This window comes from Ipomoea nil, unplaced genomic scaffold (genome assembly GCF_001879475.1).
Source record: "Ipomoea nil cultivar Tokyo-kokei standard unplaced genomic scaffold, Asagao_1.1 scaffold0191, whole genome shotgun sequence".
Taxonomy (NCBI): Eukaryota; Viridiplantae; Streptophyta; class Magnoliopsida; order Solanales; family Convolvulaceae; genus Ipomoea; species Ipomoea nil.
In genome coordinates, this window is record NW_017616619.1 from 110,043 (window position 1) to 131,403 (window position 21,361).

Sequence of the window (21,361 nt, forward strand, 5' to 3'; positions counted from 1 at the left end):
ACAAAAAAAAAAAGAACTACTCACAAGCTATTTATGTGCGTAAATACATGAAGAATTAAATAAGAGATCAATTCGAAACAATTAAATAAAACTCGAGTCCTATAAAAATTAGCTAGCTAAATTCGAACCTAAATGCTTAAACTCGAGCTCAAATTTGCCTAGTTTCAAATTCGGCTCAATTTGTTTGCATTCGTACTCCAATATAATGGAAATTGAGCATAAAAGTAGTTAATTACAATTTACAAAGAATCATTTGAATTGATTAATAAATACATTTGATTTTAATAAACATTAAGGTCTCGTAGCTCAGTTGGTTAGAGCGTTGGTCTTATGAGCCGAAGGTGGCGGGTTCGAGCCCCGCCGGGACCAAAATTTTGAATTTTAAACCATCCAATCCCAAAAGCTGCCGTCTAAACCCTAAATATTATCTTCTGCCAAACACCCGCAAGCCCAAAAGCAGCGGTCTACGGACCTGTCTATGCCAAACACCCCCAAGCCCAAAAGCAGCGGTCTAGGGACCTGTCTAAGCAATCGGTGCACCGTTATCTTTTTAAAAAAAAAAAAAAATTAATCGCGTGACTTTTTTTTTTCTTTTTCATTTTCACATTTCACGGTTTCACTTTCTCTTCGCGCAAGTTTCTTCAACATTCATAAATTATGAATGTGCAGGCATGGATTTATGAATGTGCAGTTATGAAATTATGAATTTTCTTTTATGAGATTATGAATTTTCTGTTATGAAATTATGAATTTTCTGTTATGAAATTATGAATTTTCTGTTATGAGATTATAAATTTTCTGTTATGAAATTATGAATTTTCTGTTATGAGATTATGAATTTATAGAAAATTTATAATTACATAATTGTAAATTCATAATCTCATAACAGAAAATTCATAATTTAATAAATATTTTTCTTTTATGCAAAATTATGAATTTTCTGTTATGAGATTATGAATTTACAGCACATTCATAATCTCATAACAGAAAATTCATAATCTGAACAAACGCGCGCCGTTAACAGCAGATTAACTAATTTTTTTTTTTCATAAAAACGGTGTCGTTTGGACCTGTGTTCACCATTCATGGTGAACACGTTTCCATGGCATAATTTGAGCCTGTCTATGGAAAATTATTGCATGGACCACGAATATCAGGTACATTTTTAATATATTAAAAGTATATTATTTTTGTACTAAAGGTACATTATTTTCGTACTGAAGATACATTATATAAAATAATGTACCCTTAGTATATTAAAAATGTACCTTATGTATATAAATAATGTGCCCTTAGTATATTAAAAATGTATATTTTATTCATGGTCCACACAATTTGAGTGGACCATGGTCCATGCAATAATGTTTGCCTTTCTATGGAAAATTATATCGTGCACCGCGGTGCATAATCGATTATGCACCACGATCATTATATAAAATACATTATATAAAATAATGTACCCTTAGTATATTAAAAATGTACATTACGTATATAAATAATGTGCCCTTAGTATATTAAAAATGTATATTTTATTTATTGTCCACACAATTTGGGTGAACCATGGTCCATGCAATAATGTTTGCCTTTCTATGGAAAATTATATCGTGCACCGCGGTGCATAATCGATTATGCATCGCGCATCAAAACGATGTCGCTTTGTTTAATGAAAAGAAACGGCATTCGTTTTCCATCGTTCCGCATCCTTTCGCAAAAAGTAACTCTGTTATTCAGTTTCATTTTGTATACACTACAATTTCAGTTCAACACAACTACAGTTTCATTTCGATATAACTACAATTTCATTCGATATTTATAGACCCAAATATGTGAAAATTTTATTTAATTTTATTTTATATACACTATAGTTTTATTAAAACACAACTACATGATCATTTTGATATAATTACAGCTTCATTGTACAATATACACCCAAATACGTGAAATGTAATTCAGTTTCATTTTATATACACTGCAGTTTCATTTCACCACAACTACAGTATCATTTTGATATAACTGCAGTTTTATTTGATAATATAAAAATAATACGTGAGACAGTGTCAGTTTAGATATACTGTAGTGTTAGTTGGTAATTAACATACAAAAAATGCGCACTCCGTTAATACTAACGGCGCGTCGTTTCTTTACTTAAAGAAACGGCGCCGTTTTGACCGCGGTGCACCTGCACTGCAGTCCACGATATAACGACCCCCTTTTTATAAGGAACGTTTTGCTGTGAGCACGTGCCCACCTTACAAGGTGGGAACGGTTCCATATCCATAATTTCTATACTGTAGATTCATAAAATTTTTACTTTAGATTCATAATTTCTATACTGCAGATTCATAATATCTGTACTGTAGATTCATAATATCTGTACTGTAGATTCATAATTTTTGTACTGTAGATTCATAATTTCTGTACTGTAAATTCATAATTTCTAAACTATATACTTATCAATTATAAACATATAGTTCTCTGATTTGTGAAAACAGAGTTCAACAATTGGAATCGAAAGTATAAATTTTATGAATCTACAGTATAGAAATTATGAATCTACAGTATAAAAATTATGGATATGGAACTGTGCCCACCTTGCAAGGTGGGCACGTAGATTCATAATTTATGTACAGTAGATTCATAATTTCTATACTGCAGATTCATAATATCTGTATTGTAGATTCATAATTTCTGTATTGTAAATTCATAATTTCTAAACTATATAGTTATCAATTATGAACATATATTTCTCTGATTTGTGAAAACAGAGTTCAACAATTGGAATCTAAAGTATAAATTTTATGAATCTACAGTATAGAAATTATGGATCTACAGTATAGAAATTATGAATCTACAGTATAAAAATTATGGATATGGAACTGTGCCCACCTTGCAAGGTGGGCACGTAGATTCATAATTTATGTACAGTAGATTCATAATTTCTATACTGCAGATTCATAATATCTGTATTGTAGATTCATAATTTCTGTATTGTAAATTCATAATTTCTAAACTATATAGTTATCAATTATGAACATATATTTCTCTGATTTGTGAAAACAGAGTTCAACAATTGGAATCTAAAGTATATATTTTATGAATCTACAGTATAGAAATTATGGATATGGAACCGTGCCCACCTTGCAAGGTGGGCATGTGCTCACAACATAATTTGCCTTTCTATAATTATCTAAAGTATTCTATATTATCTACATGGAAAATTGCATCATTAGTCCCTGAGTTATAATCAAGTTCCGACTTAGTCCTTAAGTTATGACCGTATTCGAGTTTAGTCCCTCAGTAATGAGTGAAGTGGCGAGTTTGGTCCCTAGCGTTAATATTCTGTCTGCAGCTAACGAAAAACTTAAAAACAATTTAATAATAGAGGGGTAAAATATGAATTTCAAATTATAATTCCCTTCTTATGTTGAAACTCATTGCGCAATAGTCATTCTTTTATTCTTATACCTACAATCGAATGTCTTTTTCTTCCTGGAGCTCTGAAATCTCAAATTTGTCCACTTCCAAGCCGCAAAGTTCGCATGTGAGTTGTTTCTCTATTTTATATGTTTAAATAAATGATCAATATTTTTCATATTGATGAACTAATTTAGCCATTAATTATAAGATGCCATCTATTAGTTGTGGTACTTCATCTTTCCCTCAACTTGGCGGTAATTTTCTATGTAAACGTGATATTTATTACCCATCAAAATGTCATGAAGTTATGCTAATCAAGGGAAAAGATACCAAGCTTGTCCATGTTATGGGGCAAATTTTTGCATTTGTCAAAAAATTGTAATTTAAGTTTTTTTTTTTAAATTTTTTTAAAAATAGAATTGAAATATTGAAATTTGATTTTTTAGAAAAATGGGAGTATGGTTTCTTCGCTGATTACATAAGAAACTTAGGGTTTTTGTCGATTTGGGGAAAGTATTTTGGCTAAGTTTACAAGTTTTATTAAGGAATTTACTTCTTTACTCCTGGAATTAATTTTGTTAACACACCACTAATGTCAGGGACCAAACTCGCCACTTCTCTCATAACTGAGTGGCTAAAAATGGATACGATAATAACACAGGGACTGAGTCATCCCTACTGTTATAATTCAGGGACCAAGCTCGCCATTTTCCCTTATCTAAATATGATCTTTTGCCCATAACCACACCATTTAGGGTGCACCGGTAAACTCCGCAAACCTGCAATCACACCGCTTTTACTTACATCGTTTGATACCCTCATATCCCCTATTTTTGCACACCACTTTTTTTTTTTTTTTTTTTTTTTTTTTTTTGAGATGACAAAGAAAATTTGCAGCCATCACATAAAGTTGTGCACCGATAAACTCCGCTAACTCGGAATCAAACCGCTTTTACTAACGTTGTTTGATACCCTCGTATCCTCATAGTCGCATGCTTAGACTAGCAATGTCGTTTACATGCATGCTTGCACAAGCCCACCTGCTTTATTATGTGATTGTTTCCCCCACTGTGACTTATCTCCCCATTTGCATGTGTGGGTTTCGCTCCAGTGTCCCGAACGCCTCAGATGTCAGAGTTTATCATACTCGAGTTAAGCGTGTAGCCTCCGCGCCCCCTAAGGATGAGTCCTCCTTTGCTGTTCTCTCAAACTTGGTCCTAGATGAGATGACTACCCCCCCCCCCCCCCCCCCCTACTCCCTAGCCTTCTAGGGCCTGTCTTCTCATCATCTTGATGATAACGGGAATGATAGTGTCATGCACCATTCGCCTTGCTTCCCCACTGCCTATGTTACACTTGGAGCCACTTGGCCACCCATTTCGAGACACAATATTTTTATTAATTCTTGTTTTAGTATTTTATATGTAACACCCTGTGTTACGCCCCTCGAACCCGGATTAATTATTTAATTAATTCTGTTAAAGAAGGGTTAAAAGTGATTTAATTCGGTCAAGATCCCCTAATTAAATAATATGGTCTATGGAGGATTGTGGATTCTTATCTATATTAAAGCCTTTAAGCGTGTTAAAAATAAAGGAAGTGAGCCTTTACTATTCAGATTCTGATTAGGATTCCTAAAAACTATATAAAGGGGATTAAAGAGCATTCATAACCCTTTTCACCCATATCTCTACTACTCGAAATTTCCCAAGAAACCCAGTCAAAGATTCCCCCATCACCAAGCTTAGTAAAGATCAATCGGAGAAAAATTTTGAAGAGGATCTTAGGAGTTGTGAGAGATTTAATTAAAGCTAAGAGGTAACCCATGTCTTACAAAACTTATTTTCCTTGCTATCTTTTATTTATTGGCTCCTTTGAATGATTGTATGTCTAATCTTGTATTGATGCTTTGATAGAGCTTGTTTTTAGGGTTTATGTGATGATTTCTTGATGTTCTTGAACGATTATATGTTTATCCTTGAATCTTGGCATGTTTAGAGCTTGTGTTTAGGGTTCAATTGTGTTAGTCCTTGGTTTATTCTATGTGTTCAAGTCCCTATTGTTGTTGATATGTGCTTGGGTGTGTTTGGACTTGATTTTGGGTAAAAATGATGAATTCCCCCGAAGGGGGAATTATGTAACACCCCGTGTTAAGGCCTTCAATCCCGGATTAATTATTTAATTAATTCCGTTAATAATAATTAAAAAGGATTTAATTTGGTTAGGATTCTCTTTAATTAATTAATGTGGTCCACCATGGATTGTGGACCCTTGCCTAAACTAGAGTTTTAAGCCCATTAGGAATAAAGAAAGTAAACCTTTTACTAGTTAGATTCCAATTAGGAATCCAAGACCTATATATTTATTAGGAATAAAGAAAGTAGGCTTTTATTATTCAAATTATGATTAGGATTCCTGATTCTATAAATAGGGGATTAGAAAGCAATTAGAACTAACCCTTACCACCCATAGTTACATTACACGAAAATATTCCCGGGAGATTCCCCACCACCAAGCCTAGGGAGATCAAACGGATGGAAATCTTAGAGAAGAACCTTAATAGCCAAGGGAGGATTAATTAAGGCTAAGAGGTAACCCATGTCTCAACAAAACCTATTTTCTTTGCTATAATCTTCTTCTTTGGCTTCTTCTCTATTGCTTGAGTCTTGATAAAATCTTTTATGATGATGATATGATCTTGATAATTGATGAGATGATTTTATGTGTTGATCTTGATAATCTTGATGATTATTAGAGGGTCTTGATGATTGTGTGATGTTCTTGATAAATTTTGATGTTCTTGATTTTAAAGATAAACTATGATTTTGATGATTTGAATATGATTAGAGCCCTAGGTTAAAATTGGGGATTTCGTATTATATTATTCTTGGTATATTTGGGTGGGAATTCGCATGTTCGGGTGTTGATTATGTTTAGAAGTCATGTTAGGATGTGTTCAATATGATTCTTGGTTTTGATCCGTTATTTGATTACGTGGTGTCGTCGTTTGCGTTTGAAAGTGTCTGGACATGGTTTCGGGTTCCACAAAAGATCCCGGGACCCAAGTATTGAAAAAGAGTCAGTGGGGGGTAGGTGGGGGTAGGGGGATCCGCCACCTACCCGCTGCCCGAATTGGCCTCGCCGGCAGCGGGCAGACGTCTACCTGCCGGCGGGTGGTCCTCCACCCGCTGGATTTTTCCCACCTTGGGATTTTGGCTTCCTCGTTTGATGTTTCCCGACCCTCGTTGTGTCCCAACGGACTCTATTTATCGTGCCTAAATGTAGCTTAATGTTTCGGGTACCTTTCGTAGGATAAACGGGTCTTAGGCGTTGCATGTTAGTTCGATTGGTACCCCGTTGGCCTAGGTGAAAGAAGTATGAACCCCTTAGGACTATTCCTAGTTGTGGATGACCACGTATAGGATTCGTTATACGTTTTCTCCCCTTTCCCAATGTGTTAATGTGGGTTGCATGTGCTTGCTACGTGTTATGTGTGCATGATTGGCTGCGGTCAAATTGGTTTTACATGAGCTGCGGTTCATAATCTGGTTGCGATCAGAAATACACTTTTGGGCTGTGGTCCACCAAATGGGTCTCGTGCGCTGTGGTCCACCGACTAAACGCGTCAGCGGTGTGTAGGGCTACAAGCCACGAGGAAGGCCATAGTCCACCGACTGAGCTCGTCAGCGGTGTGTAGGGCTATGGTCGGCCGCGGTCCACCGAATGAGCGTGCCAGCGGTGTGTAGGGTCGTAGTCCCCATAAAGAAGGTCATAGTCCACCGACTGAGCCATCAACGGTGTGTAGGGCTATGACTGGCTACGACCCACCGACTGAGCCCGTCAGTGGTGTGTAGGATCGCAGTCCCCAAAAGAGGATCACAGTCCACCGACTGGACGCGTCAGCGGTGTGTAGGGCTGTTGTCCGCCGTTGAATCCATCGACGGTCTATACAGATTGGCTGCGGTCAATTCCTTCATGTTGCGATATGAAGCAGTGTGCTGCGAGGCCGTGTTAGCGCTATATGCGCTAACCCTCATGTATGGGCATGCGATTGGTCCCGTGGCGCCACTAAAGTATGCTTGTATGATAAAAATACTGATGGAATGATAATGTGAATGGCATGAAAGGAAACTGTGACCTTAAATACATACATATATATATATATATATATATGTATATATATATATATATATATATATATATATATATATATATATATATATATATATATATATATATATATATGATGTTGTCTCTATTGAATTGATTATCATTGTTGCATGTACATATCCCTATCTATCGAGTCTAATCCCGATTTTAAAGCTAGAGTTTCCTAAGTATATATCTTCCTGCTTCAAAATGGTTTTCCTATATATATATATATATATATATATATATATATATATATATATATATATATATATATATATATATATATATATATTGAATTTTAACGCGTTAGAGTGGGTTACCAGCATTATTCGCTGAACAGATATATTTGGCTTTCAGGCACAGATGAGTAGACTTCAGAGCACGCTAGAGATCCGAAGTGTAGATAGCTAGTTTTCCTTTCGGCCTGCGTGCCATGATGATGTATTGACATTGCTTTGAGGATATTTAGTTAGTATAGCCTGTGCATCTGAGTTCTCCAGCTCAGATGTGGCATAGCACCCCGAACACTTATGTTTAGTAATGCTCTGTTTTGGGATCTAATGAGAAATTACCTTTATTATATAAGTTTCAAAAGTTTCGAAAATCTGGGGTGTTACAAATTATGCCAAGGAGTAACGTTCTAGCGGGTAGTCGGCAGGGGGGGGGGGGGGGGGACGAGTCCCCACTCGACCACCTGTCGGGATGAAGGCCACCGTTCCAGCGGGTAGCCGGTAGGGGGGTGGGGGAGGACGAACCCCCACTCGACCACCCGCCGGGATGAAAGCCGCCGTTCCAGCGGGTGAACGACCACCCGCTGGGATGAAGGCCACCGTTCAAGCAGGTGGACGACCACTCGCCAGAACGCCCGCTGGAACAGTGGTGCCCGCTAGCGGGCAGTCCGACGGGAGGTTGTCCTCCCGCCGTACCGCCCGTTGGTACGGGCGGTGGGGTGTTTTATTGGTCCCCGTTGGTCATTTTCCCGTGCCCCGTTGTATCTCGTTTGATGTTTGTGAGTATAGTATGATGTCTTAAGTACCGTAAATGGGATTTTGTGAGTTGTGTTTATGCATGAGGTTTAAACTTGTATTGTGTGGGTCCAAAGTATGGTTTATGCTATTCTCCGTAGGTCGTATGTTTAGATTGATGTCTCATGTCGTTGTGAGTCCCTCCGTATGTTATTTCCCTTTCCCTAGTTACCCTTTGATTAGGTTGTTATTGAGTCTTGATTGTGGTGTTGTTGCTCATGGTGATGAAAAGATGAGATTGGTGAAAAAGATGTGTTGGAGGTAAGATGCACTGCGCGTGCTTATGTTATGTGCACTGTGTGTGCTTTGATTATTGTGTCGCGGTGCGATCATGTTATGTTATGTGCACTGCGAGTGCTTGATTATCGTACTGCGGCACAATCCTGTTATGTAATGGCACTACGTGTGCTGAGAGATCGGTGGTACGTTGGAGGTTATGTTGGAGGAGAGCTCTGCTCCGGAGGGATAAGACTGACGGAGTACAGGGTGGTCTGGATGTACAAGTTGGAACTGATATAAGGTTGGAGAGGCGTAAAGGTTGGAACTTAGCATAAGGTTGGAACATGGGTGTGTCTTGTTATCTGTTATTGTTGCCTAGCCTTGTGATCAGAGTTAGTTATGTGTTTCTTATCGTTGTCTTATAGTCATGGTTTGCATGCTTGTGTCTTGATGTGGTCTTAACATGTCGGTATCTATGATATGTCATGAGTCATGATCTTGATTTCAAAGCTAGAGTATCCTAGGACTATATCTACGTATTCCCAAGTCTCAAAATGGTTTTCCTATATTTATACGTATTGTACTCAATGGGTGGGAGTGGGTTACTTAGCATTATTCGCTAACGGTTGCTACACCGCATGTTTTTCAGGTACATATTAGTTGGCTCGTGAGCGCGCTAGTCGGAGCTGCGGTTCCTAGTTTAGATAGTTGTTAGCTTTAGTTGATGGAATGTGAGCCGCTTTTGTATTCGGATATTGTTTATGGATTATGATTAGTTAGTTAGTAGCCTGTGCATCTAGGTTCTCTAGCCTAGATGTGGCATAACACCCCTACACTATTATGTTTGACTTTCGCTATATGGGTATTAATGATAGACTTGTTCTTATTTCGCAAGCTTGAATAGTTTTAAATTGTGTTGAAAATCAGGGGTTTTACAGTTGGTATCAGAGTCTATGTTCGACCCTAGGTTAATGCCTTTAGGATAATACTTTAGGATGCTAAGCTTGAATTTTAGGTGTTTAAGTACTTAAGATGTAAGAATCTCAGGGCGCGCGATGAGATTGTGAGTTTATTTATCGCTTTCTGTTAAGTTTTCCTATGCTTGCTCTTTGTTTAGCTTTCGTTCTTGTAGTTACGACACTAGGTAAGGGTGCGAGTTCTTGACCCTCCTCATCTACAACTGATGTTAACCCCGTAGAATCTAGGATGGCACCACCAAGAAACCGTGCAAGGACCCCTGAGACGCCTACTAACGAACAGTTGGCCCAGCACTTGCACCTGTTAACCCAGATCGCCAAACACTGAGCAACGCCATCCTTAGCAATAATAACCGTCCTCAATCAAATGAGAACCGCGATGTAGCCCAACAAGTATCAAATCTTCGTCCTCCTATCTTCGCGGGGGAAGAGGATCCTACGATACTCGAGGAATGGGTCCAGATGTTTGATATGATCTTTGAAGTAGTGGATTGCCCGGAAGAGCGTCGAGTCGAGTTGGCATCTTTCTACTTTGGGCACGAGGCCTACTTATGGTGGGTCTATGAAGGCCCAGTCTGTAGACAAGAATCGGGTTTTAATTGGGAAGCCCTAAAAACCAAACTACGGGAACGCTTTTATCCCGCGCACGTAAGAGTAGCTAGGTACGAAGAGTTCCTTCACATAAAACAGGGATTCATAATAGTGGTAGAATACCACAAGAGATTCCTGGAAACTGGCACGTTTCGCACACGTATTGGTCCCTACGGAGGCCACTAAGGTAGAGAAATTTGTTGTCGGGATCAACTTCGAGGCTAGGAAAGCCTTAACCATCAGCAAACCAAGGACCCTCAACGAAGCCTACATCAGTGCCGCCGATCTTTATCGGATTCAACTGTTGCAACGGGGGGAGCAAGTGAAGAGAAGGAATGATGGGAGTGGAGGCCCAAACTTAAAGAAGCCAAGGACCGATTCCAACGTTAATGCAATTCGTTAGCAAACCCAAGGACCTCCTAGGGGAGACAACGGAACCGGATGGGGGCAAGCCCTTTGTAGAAGATGCGGTAAGAATCACCGAGGCAGAGATTATCAAGGGAACGCCTTGCGTTGCTTCAACTGTGGAGAAAAGGGCTACAAAGCCCTTCAGTGTAATCAACCTGCACGTGCGAGGCCACCGCCCACAGGGCAACAAGGCAACATGAACAACTGCGGAGCTATGAGGCACCCGAGAAAGTGTTCATCATGAGTTGCACTCAAGCCGAGACCGAAGCCGGGACCGAAATCGAAGCCAAGGACGGTATCGAAGTCGTAGCCATAGGAGACGAAGACCCTACAGATCAATTGGGATAAAATCTCGGAGAATAATTCTGTTTAGGCTAAAAGGTAACCTTTTTAACCCAACCTCGTTAAACTTTAAACTTTTGCGGCTCTTCGAGTCTCCTTATTTTGAGTAGAATTAATTAGTTACTTAGATTAGCTTAATCTCTTGTTCCATCCTTCGAGCTAATTGGAACGATCATTACGTGACCCAGGAAACGATGCTTAGGATACGACTAAGGGGTTTGGCTTAGAGTTTTAATCCTACCCTAAGGCAAGTGATGGTAAAACTCTAGGAAGTATAAGAAAGTGGAACCAAAAACCTTAAAACCACTTAAGTGAAACTTGTAGAATTTGACCCTTAGACCTCTCTATCCCAAACCAAGACCCTAACCATTAAACAACAAGTGTTTCTTGAAACTTAAGGGATACAAAACCTTCGTAACCCCCATTCCAAATCCTTAAAATTCCAAAATCCCCAAATCAAAAACCCTTATTTCTTCCATCTCTCTCTCCCACACTCTCGGTCGAACCACCCCCCAACACCCCGTCTGAACTCCAGCCAACCCCCGTCACCCAGCCACCCACTGCCGATGACCCGCTTTCCCTCGTCGCCCTTCGCCGGCTGAATGAAGCAGCGGCAGCCGCCGTCCGGCAACGAGGAGTCGACCGAGCTGCAGCAACCAGCCACCGATGTTGCACCGCCCACGCTCGTTCACCGTAGCCCCCGTCACCGTGACCACCGGAAAACCAAGCCCCAATCACAACCACTCTCTAATTCGTCCAACAATGCCGAGGAGACCCGCTAATGCCCGAAACCCGGAATGGAATGACGTGATTACACGGTGTTGGAAGGTAAAGCGCTTAAACCCGATCAATTCTCTAAAGAATTGGTTGATATGCTTAAGTTTCAAGGCTTGCTAGGAGTGTATTTGGATGTAAAATGCGATACGTACCCCGAGTTGGTAAAGGAATTCTATCACCACACAGTAGCCACCAAAAATGGGGATAAGTTGGAAATCACCTCCAAGGTCCGGGGTGAGAAAGTGGTGTTGAGTGAAGCCCAATTGGCCAAACTCCTAAAATTAACCACCACGGGCGTATAAGATTACAACCGAAAGGCTTGGATTTGTACTCGGACATTGGCGTACAAGAATTACTTGAGTTATTTGTTGGGAAGGGAGGACAGAATCACCATGGCCACGAGGCCAAACAAGCAATTGTTGACCGCCGAGCAAAAACTCTTAGTAATGTTTGTGACCGAAAGCCTGTTGCTAAACAATAACAACAATAAGGATGTTGGAAGCCTTGAATGCACCTTTGCTTATTTCCTTAAGCACAAGGTCAAGTTCAACTTGCCCGCCCTTATGTTGAAACATATGGAGTTCTGTAAATCCAACAACAGGCTAAGCTTGCCCTATGGTATGATCTTGTTGGATCATGGTAAAAAAAGGGATAGAAGTGAGCCTGTCTGAGGTTAAACCCATAGGCGGGATGATCTTCAATGCCCAAAACATCCGCCGCAACAACATTTACCATATTGGTGAGGGAAATTACATCACCCTCGAGGAGGTAAGCAAGAAGCTCGTAGCCGAGCAGAGATTTCTCGTGGAACGGTTGGGCATCACAAAAAAAGAAAATGAAGCAAGCCGCTCAAGAGGACGAGGAACAGGAGGAGCCAGAAGGGGAAGACAATGAACCGGGCTACACGGAACCCGCTCAAAGGGAAAGTAGACCCGATGAAAAACGTGAGGGGATGTCAAACAATGATCGCATCTTGGCGCAGCTTACGAGACATAACCAGATCATGGAGGAAGGGTTCTTGTCTTTGAACATCTCGGTAAGATCCTTGGACCGAAGGATGTCCGCGGTGGAGGCCAGACTGGGAATACACGGACCTTCGGGAGCCTCTAGCTCGGGAGTTGGGAACCAAGGTAACCACGTTTCAACCCTTAATTACCTCCTAACCTGGGTAATCCTAGTATTGTACTTAATGGGAAACATGAATGTGCTGAAATTCACCAATCGAATGCTCTTAGCCTATGCCATGTTTAGAGTTAAGTCGAGTAAGCTAGACTAGCTCGGGAATGAATTTTGGTTGGTTAGCATGCTGTGAAGCCCCATGACTAGCAACCCGTGGGTTGTGAACAATACCTTTAATCTTGCCACGCGACTTACCTTCCAAATTGTTTGTCTCGTTTATTCTCGTCGCATCTAAGCTTCGAGGGCGAAGTTTCTCGTTAGGGGGGAAGAGTGTAACACCCCGTGTTACGCCCCTCGAACCCGGATGAATTATTTAATTAATACCGTTAAAGAATGGTTAAAAGGGATTTAATTCGGTCAGGATCCCTTAGTTAATTAATATTGTCCACGAAGGATCGTGGACCCTTACCTATATTAAAGCCTTTAATCCTGTTAAAAATAAAGGAAGTGAGCCTTTACTATTCAGATCTTGATTAGGATTCCTAAAACCTATATAAACGGGATTAGAGAGCATTTAGAACCCTTAGCACCCATATCTCTACTACTCGAAATTCCCCAAGAAACCTAACCAAAGATTCCCCCATCACCAAGCTTAGGAAAGATCAATCGGAGGAAAATCTTGAAGAAGGATCTTAGGAGTTGTGAGAGATTTAATTAAATCTAAGAGGTAACCCATGTCTTACAAAACCTATTTTCCTTGCTATCTTTTATTTATTGGCTCCTTTGAATTATTGTATGTGTGATCTTGTATTGATGCTTTGATAGAGCTTTTTTTTAGGGTTTATGTGATGATTTCTTGATGTTCTTGAGGTTCTTGATGTTCTTGAACGATTATATATTTATCCTTGAATCTTGGCATGTTTAGAGCTTGTGTTTAGGGTTCAATTGTGTTAGTCCTTGGTTTATTCTATGTGTTCAAGTCCCTATTGTTGTTGATATGTGTTTGGGTGTGTTTGGACTTGATTTTGGGTAAAACTGATGAATTCCCGAAGCGGGAATTATGCCAAGGAGTAACGTTCCAGCGGGTAGTCGGTTGGGGGGTGGGGGGGGGGGACGAACTCCCACTCGACCACCCGCCGGGAAGAAGGCCGTCGTTCTAGCGGGTGGACGACCACCCGCTGGAACGCCCACTTGAATAGTGGTGCCCGCCGGCGGGAGGTTGTCCTCCCGCTGTACCGCCTGTTGGTACGGGCGGTGGGGTGTTTTGTTGGTCCCCGTTGGTCATTTCCCGTGCTCCGTTGTATCTCGTTTGATGTTTGTGAGTCTAGTATGATGTCTTAAGTACCGTAAATGGGATTTTGTGAGTCGTGTTTATACATGAGGTCTAAACTTGTATTGTGTGGGTCTAAAGTATGGTTTATGTTATTCCCCGTAGGCCGTATGCTTAGATTGATGTCTCATGTCGTTGTGAGTCCCTTCGTATGTTATTTCCCTTTCCCGAGTTACCCCTTGATGAGGTTGTTGTTGAGTCTTGATTGTGGTGTTGTTGCCCATGGTGATAAAAAGATATGAGATTGGTGGAAAAGATATGTTGTAGGTATGATGCACTGCGCGTGCTTATGTTATGTGCACTGCGTGTGCTTTAATTATTGTGTCCCGGTGTGATCATGTTATATTATGTGCACTGTGAGTGCTTGATTATCGTACTGTGGCACAATCCTGTTATGTAGTGGCACTGCATGTGCTGAGAGATCGGTGGTATGTTGGAGACTTGGAGGTCATGTTGGAGGGGAGCTCTGCTCCGGAGGGATAAGACTGATGGAGTACAGGGTGGTATGGATGTACAGGTTGGAACTGATATAAGGTTGGAGAGGCGTAAAGGTTGGAACTTGGCATAAGGTTGGAACATGGGCGTGTCTTGTTATGTGATCATATTGTTGTCTGTTATTGTTGCCTAGCCTTGTGATCAGAGTCTGTTATGTGTTTCTTATCGTCGTCTTATAGTCATGGTTTGCATGCTTGTGTCTTGATGTGGTCTTAACGTGTCGGTATCTATGATATGTCATGAGTCATGATCTTGATTTCAAAGCTAGAGTATCCTAGGACTATATCTACGTATACCCAAGTCTCAAAATGGCTTTCCTATATTTATATGTATTATACTCAACGGGTGGGAGTGGGTTACTTAGCATTATTCGCTAGTGGTTGCTACATCGTATGTTTTTCAGGTACAGATTAGTTGGCTCGTGAGCGCGCTAGTCGGAGTTTCGGTTCCTAGTTTAGATAGTAGTTAGCTTCAGTTGATGGCCTGTGAGCCGCTTTTGTATTCGCATATTGTTTATGGATTATGATTAGTTAGTTAGTAGCCTGTGCATCTAGGTCCTCTAGCCTAGATGTGGCATAGCACCCCCTACACTATTATGTTTGACTTTCGCTATTTGGGTATTAATGATAGACCTGTTCTTATTTCATAAGCTTTAATGGTTTTAAATTAAATTGAAAATCGGGGGTGTTACAATATAGGCCACTAAACATAGAGACACTTTTTAAGATTTTTGCTAACTTTTTGGCAATTCCCATTTTCTACCGCAAAAGTTATTTTTTTTCTTAATTTTCTTTTTATTGGTAGTATAGTTGGAATGTCAATTTCTTGGGAAGGTAATCTAAACACTTCAATCAATTTCATCTGTTCTATTTTCCAGTTCATGGATGATGATTACACTTCACCTCTCTTCACATCCTTTTCTGTAATTTCTCTTTTGCCCTTTAATTCCTCATCTCTGTTGACTTACTTTCATCCCCAACAAAGCATTTGTGTCTCCTCAGGTATCAATCACTTCACATTTCCTCCATTCTGGTGGTGGGTGGGGTAGGTGGGGGGTGGGGTGTGGGGTGTTAATGTGTTTTTGTTGTGTGCACTGCAGTATGGCAAAACATTGATCAACCTTACCTTAAAGTCTATAACTTTATACAAACCTTAATGTGATTTTGGAGACTAGGTTTTTGTTCTGCTGCATATATATATGGGTTCTGGAAAATGGTTTAGAGCAATCATGAACCTAAAGAGATTGAAGATCAGACTACCAAAGGTTAAAACATTACTTGAACTGCAGCATATCATGTTCTTGCAATGAAATTTTGTGTTTTGTTTTTTCCTGGAATGTGATCATAGCCCTCCTTTGAAGTTGCAGTCAGTAATAAAAAACAGGAGAAGATATCGCGGTGAGCAGCTGAATGAAGACATTGCTGCGACGCGAATTCAAGCTGGTTTCAGGGGATATATGGTAACACGCACACAGAGCTCAGAATCACAGCCTATGCAGAGTTTCCATGTCTCATTTCGGGTGCATTTTGCAGGCGAGAAAGGCTCTGCGTCGTCTAAGAGGGACAATGAGATTTCGGGGGATTTTGATTGATGGTTGTTACTATAACCAGCAAGTATCAGCCACTCTGAAGCATATTCATTCCTGGAGCAGAATACAGTCAGAGATGAAGGCTCGTCGCCTCTCCATGGTCACTGAAGGGAGGCTGAAGCAGAAGAAGATTCAGAGTGAACTTAAACTGCAGGCTAAGCTTCATGAGCTCGAGGTAACACAAACTTATTTTAATGCCTATAGACATATTCATAAAGGGTGTTTGTGTTTTTATCCTAATTGATAGATATACGTACCATGTAGAACAGGTGGACTGGAGTGGCGGGTCAGAAACGATGGAGGAAGTTCTTCAAAGGATACAGCAGAGGGAAGAAGCCGCCATTAAAAGGGAGAGGGCTATGGCTTATGCGTTTTCTCATCAGGCTAGTTAGTTTATCACACCTGCTGCATCTATGATGTATGACTTGAAAATGGGTGTTTTTGACAAAAATAATAAGCTGGGTTACTGTGATTTTCAGTGGAGGGCGAGTTCGAGTCACTATTTTGGTCAAGCCTATTACGATTTGGGGAAAGATAGGTGGGGATGGAGCTGGACGGAACGGTGGATAGCTGTTCGTCCATGGGAAACCAGGGTTCAAGCGAAGCCTGTGAATTCGAACAAGGAAGGTAATCAAACTCCAAACTTGGGACCTCTGAAACTACTTGTTTCACAGAAATCTCCACTCACAAATGTTATAAAGAGTTGTGCAAAAAGCTAGAAAACTGTCCGGCCATAATTCATTCTGGGAATCAAATTTGTAAAGAGACAGATACTTGAGCCAGGCAAGTTCATCCTTCCTTATACTCACACAACACAAATCAAAGAATGCATCAAAAGAGACCATTCAGTCTCGTTTATTACTTGTGTCTGATGCAAGAGATTGAATTCTTGAAATATATTTTGTTGTATTACATGTAACTGATACAATGGTCCAATGCCTTTCTAGTCATAACAACTCAGATTTCCCTATTCTTAACACTAAACCCAGGGTATCAGAAAAGATTAATATTGAAAAGCATCAGCTACCCAGTACTGAGAGAGAGAGAGAGAGAGAGAGAGAGAGAGAGAGAGAGAGAGAGAGGCTTTCAAGATTGTTTCTTACAAGGAAAAGAGGACCCTAAAAACAATTTCTGTTTCTAAGCAGGATTCACTACATTCATTCAATATCACAGCAAGGAAACACAAAAATCGATCTGTTTAAAGCAAGTAGTAATCTTGGCTTAGAAATTGGGAAATTCAACAAGCAAAGAGTGAGCCAATGGCAACATAAACACATGCTCCATAGCTCAGTTCTAACACAGCTTAGCAAACTTAGAGAAATTGAAATATAGATATACACATACAGATAGCAAACAGGGAATTCAAAAACCTGAAACTATGCTCAGATCAGATTTCTTCTTCTTCCTGTGGTTGTCTCCATTGGATTAGACTCACCATAAATGATCCATCTATCTATCTCCCCTTTTCTTCATGAATCAGTGAGGTAATATAATGGTGTTAAAATTAAGATGAAGACCCAAAGTTTGATTTAGTGTTTGGAGAGACAAAAAGGGGGAATTTGTGAGGAATAATGTCAATGGAAAGAGTTAGAGGAAGCAGAGGATAGCTTGTCGGAAATGCCATCGTGCTCCTCTTCTTCACCTTGGATTCGGGCAGGAATACGGAAACCGGAGAATCCGTCTAGTCCGGATAGCGGCGACGGATAAAAAGTGGTTTCACTTTGGTGGTGGGTGGGATGAGCGGCTGTCGCCGGCAATGCTCCCGTCCAACCACGAATCCAAGGTGTGTTGCTGGACTGAAGGGGTCCCCTCTGTGAACATAAAAACTGGCTCTGTCCACCGACCACCTGCTCATACAACGACGGCGCCGGCGGCGGTGAATTGAATACGTATCCTTGTGTTCCGGCGGAGTCTATGCCGGCATTCCATACCGCTAGTCTCTGGTGATGTTCATGGTGCTCAGAAGCATTGAACCCCAGCTGTGTTGCGGCGGCTCCGGTGAAAAAGTGTTGTGCTTCTCCATGGATAGTAGGATCTTGGAACGACTGTAAAGACAGCCTTAAATCTTGGCTATGGGAGTGCATAGCATTAGCAGAAGAATTAGGGTCCATGGGGAAGAAGCTCTTTATTAATGTATCAGAATCCATGGAAGTGGTGGCCAAAAAGCTGGAGCCATGATTCTGATTGTGATTCCCCCCCACTGTCACTTTACAAGAAGACGGCCCTGCAACAACACTAGTGTTAGTGTTTAAGAAATTATTATTCGCGTCTTCCCCGTGGTGGAGGATGGGTTTCCAGGCGGGAAGTTGAGCGAGCTCATCAATGGCGGGCTTGGCCTTGTTGATGAGCCAGTCGACGGCCTTGCTGGGGCGGTCGTACCCAAGCCGGTCCTGTACGTCGTAGAATTGAATTGCGGTGTGAGCGGAGAGGCGAACGCGGCGGTCCCTGGGGCCTTTCGCCGTGCAAACCTTACTGTGACGGTCTTTCTTCCCCGTGGACCGCACAATGTGCCCGCCGGCGAAGGCGGCGGCGTTCTTCACAACTCCCAATCTCGACCAACTCCGCTCATTCTCATTCTCTCCCATATTTTCCTCCAATTTTGCATGTTCGACCACGTTCTCCTCTGCAAAAGGCGGCGGCGTTTCTCCTAATCTCCCATGGAACAGCTGATGATGATGGTGGTTCTTGATGGCGGCGGCGGCGGTGATTCTTCCGAGGATCCAGACTCAGAATCTTGATGACTCACTCTCCTCTTTCCCCTTTACCACTTTCGCTCTTCTTCTTCTCCCTTCCATTCAACTTCCATCACCATAAACCCAAAAACTCAAATCCCACCCACAAAAACCACTAACCCATCTCTCTCTGTCTGATCTTTTGCACAGCTTTTGTTGCTACTTTAAGCTTTTCTTTATCTGCTATAAATAAAGAGAGCTGAGAACAGTGCAGAAAGCCAGAAATGGTTGTGGCAACGAGATTCAAGAACCCATTTATATGATAGTTATAGTATCATCCCATTCCCATCCCATGATGGATATATGATGTTACTTGGGCAAAACTAAAATGGATGTTTGGTGGAGGGAGAAAAGTACGTGTGGGTCACCCAACATTCAGCAATGGGTATATTAATCAGATCTTTGATCGGACAATTCCATAAGGAATACCCACCGCCACCGGACATCATATTCTATGTCTTCCGTATCTTTCCACTTTAAATTAATTATTGGGAAAATGACACTTTTTTCCCCTGAGTTATATACTTATAGCACTTTTTCCCCCTCAATTATTTAGGTAAGCACATTAGTCCCCTCAATTATTTAAAAAGTGGTGTTTTTTCACCCTGATATATTAAATTGACATTTCTACCCTTAAAGTAAACATTTTATTTATTTTACTTCTCCAACAAATTATTGCGTATACGTAGGGATGACCACGGTTCGGTTTGAACTGAGCCGGACACTAAAGCAATCGAATTAAAAGTTTTCGGTTATGATTCAGATCTAGAACCCAATAATTAGATGTCAATTTATTAAAATTATGTATCAAAAAAATTGAATCTTGAACCGTGAACTGGCGGTTCCGGATCCGGTTCGCGATTTTGAACCGTCTTTATTTTAAAATTTTATTTTTTATTTTAAAATAGTCTAAATTCAACAATAAATGTATTTTATTTTTTCAGTTCGAAACATGAACCGTCTGTTCCGGTTCACGATTTTAATAAACTCTAAATATTGGGTTTCGATTCTAAATTGTAATTGGAATATTTCAGTTTGGTTGCTATAGTGTTTGTTTGGTTTGAACCAAATTATGGACATAATTTGTTGGAGAAAAAAAAATAAATGAAATATTTATTTTAAGGGTAAATATGTCCATTTAACATTTCAGGGGGAAAAACAGTCACTTCAATAATTCAGGGGAGAAAAATGCTATAGGTATATAACTCAGGGGGAAAAAGTGCCATTTTCCCTTAATTATTTGAGCTACAACTACAACAACAAACAATGTGTGACATTTCATTCCCTCCTATGTTACCACATATTTATTCAAAACATGTTTTTTTTTTCTTAGTACATAAGTTATAGAAAAAAGTTAATAGCATATGAAGTCTTCTCAATATAGTAGTTTTGTCATATTTAGTCTTAAGTATTTAAATTGATCAGCCGTGATCTTACGACTTTTAAATTGTTAACATCCGTGGTTCGAGTTAACCACCTATCATCTTTCAACTGAAAGACCACGGGAGGTCTATTTGAAAGTTTATGACTAAACGTAACAAAATCATCATACTCAGAAGACTCCATATAACATTTAACTCTTCAGACGGTATCATGTCGACAATTATAGAGATAAATTATTTTTTTTTATTGATTTTTACTTTTCGTTTTTGATGCACAAAAATTAAGAGAGTAGCGTTTTCTCATTTCAAAATTATTTCTAATCATTTCTTTATTGATCAAAAGTTTCTGGTAAAGTTTTAAGTTGTTTCTTAAATAATCAAAAACTTGATTTCAAACAAAAAATCAAAACTTGAAAATGTGTTTCTATATCCACAAAATCAACTTAAAATCTAAAAACACTAGTTCTACATATTTTCCGGGTTTCTCGTTATTAGGACTCTTTGTATTTGAGTCACATTATGACTTCTTATCCTAGTCTTCATATGATTCCTCTTGTATATATTCACTCAGTCTGTACAGTTGTAATTACAGTTCATCTAATACAGTTTTTACAGTTCTCATCTAGTATCAGTAGTCTAAGGTTCATTTCCTATTTTCTCTCAACGGAATCCCAAGGCAGTAATGTTAGAGGAGCCATTAGTTCCCCCAGTTCTATGGCTGTCAGTTCGCTTTTTACGACCCATCACTTTATTAGTATTAAACTTACCCAAAAAAATTTCTTGTTTTGGAAGACACAATTAAGTAGT

The 21,361-nt window shown here is 40.1% G+C and overlaps 2 protein-coding genes and 1 non-coding gene across 6 annotated transcripts; 2 read left to right on the plus strand and 1 right to left on the minus strand.

Annotated features, from left to right (window-relative positions):
* Positions 1-295: 295 nt before the first annotated feature.
* Positions 296-369, plus strand: TRNAI-UAU. The gene has a single exon. It is a non-coding gene; the product is annotated as a tRNA-Ile (tRNA).
* Positions 370-15,779: 15,410 nt separating this feature from the next.
* LOC109187349 (protein IQ-DOMAIN 1-like) lies at positions 15,780-17,410 on the plus strand. Of its 3 annotated transcripts, XM_019337547.1 has the most exons (6): positions 15,780-15,853; positions 16,027-16,116; positions 16,219-16,311; positions 16,385-16,615; positions 16,710-16,823; positions 16,920-17,410. In XM_019337547.1, the coding sequence occupies exons 2-6, from the start codon at positions 16,051-16,053 to the stop codon at positions 17,157-17,159; spliced, it is 744 nt and encodes a 247-aa protein (XP_019193092.1). In that variant the 5' UTR covers positions 15,780-15,853; positions 16,027-16,050; the 3' UTR covers positions 17,160-17,410. The 3 variants fall into 3 exon arrangements, with proteins under 3 accessions (XP_019193092.1, XP_019193086.1, XP_019193096.1); XM_019337541.1 differs by lacking the exon at positions 15,780-15,853 and having other exon boundaries at positions 15,924-16,116; XM_019337551.1 differs by lacking the exon at positions 15,780-15,853 and having other exon boundaries at positions 15,924-16,116; positions 16,710-16,827; positions 16,920-17,069.
* A 109-nt stretch (positions 17,411-17,519) lies between these two features.
* On the minus strand, positions 17,520-19,512 carry LOC109187336 (transcription factor TCP4-like). 2 transcript variants are annotated; one of them, XM_019337532.1, is made up of 2 exons: positions 18,971-19,512; positions 17,520-18,940 (listed from the first exon to the last, which is right to left on the minus strand). In XM_019337532.1, the coding sequence occupies exons 1-2, from the start codon at positions 19,023-19,025 to the stop codon at positions 18,015-18,017; spliced, it is 981 nt and encodes a 326-aa protein (XP_019193077.1). In that variant the 5' UTR covers positions 19,026-19,512; the 3' UTR covers positions 17,520-18,014. The 2 variants fall into 2 exon arrangements, with proteins under 2 accessions (XP_019193077.1, XP_019193069.1); XM_019337524.1 differs by having other exon boundaries at positions 17,520-19,512.
* Positions 19,513-21,361: the final 1,849 nt, after the last annotated feature.

Coding starts and splice junctions, on each gene's coding strand:
- LOC109187349 (XM_019337547.1), top strand. CDS start 16,051: ATGGGTTCTGGAAAATGGTTTAGAGCAATCATGAACCTAAAGAGATTG. Junction 16,312..16,384: donor CTGGTTTCAGGGGATATATG/GTAACACGCACA, acceptor TGCATTTTGCAG/GCGAGAAAGGCTCTGCGTCG. Junction 16,616..16,709: donor CTAAGCTTCATGAGCTCGAG/GTAACACAAACT, acceptor CATGTAGAACAG/GTGGACTGGAGTGGCGGGTC.
- LOC109187336 (XM_019337524.1), bottom strand. CDS start 19,025: ATGGGAGAGAATGAGAATGAGCGGAGTTGGTCGAGATTGGGAGTTGTG.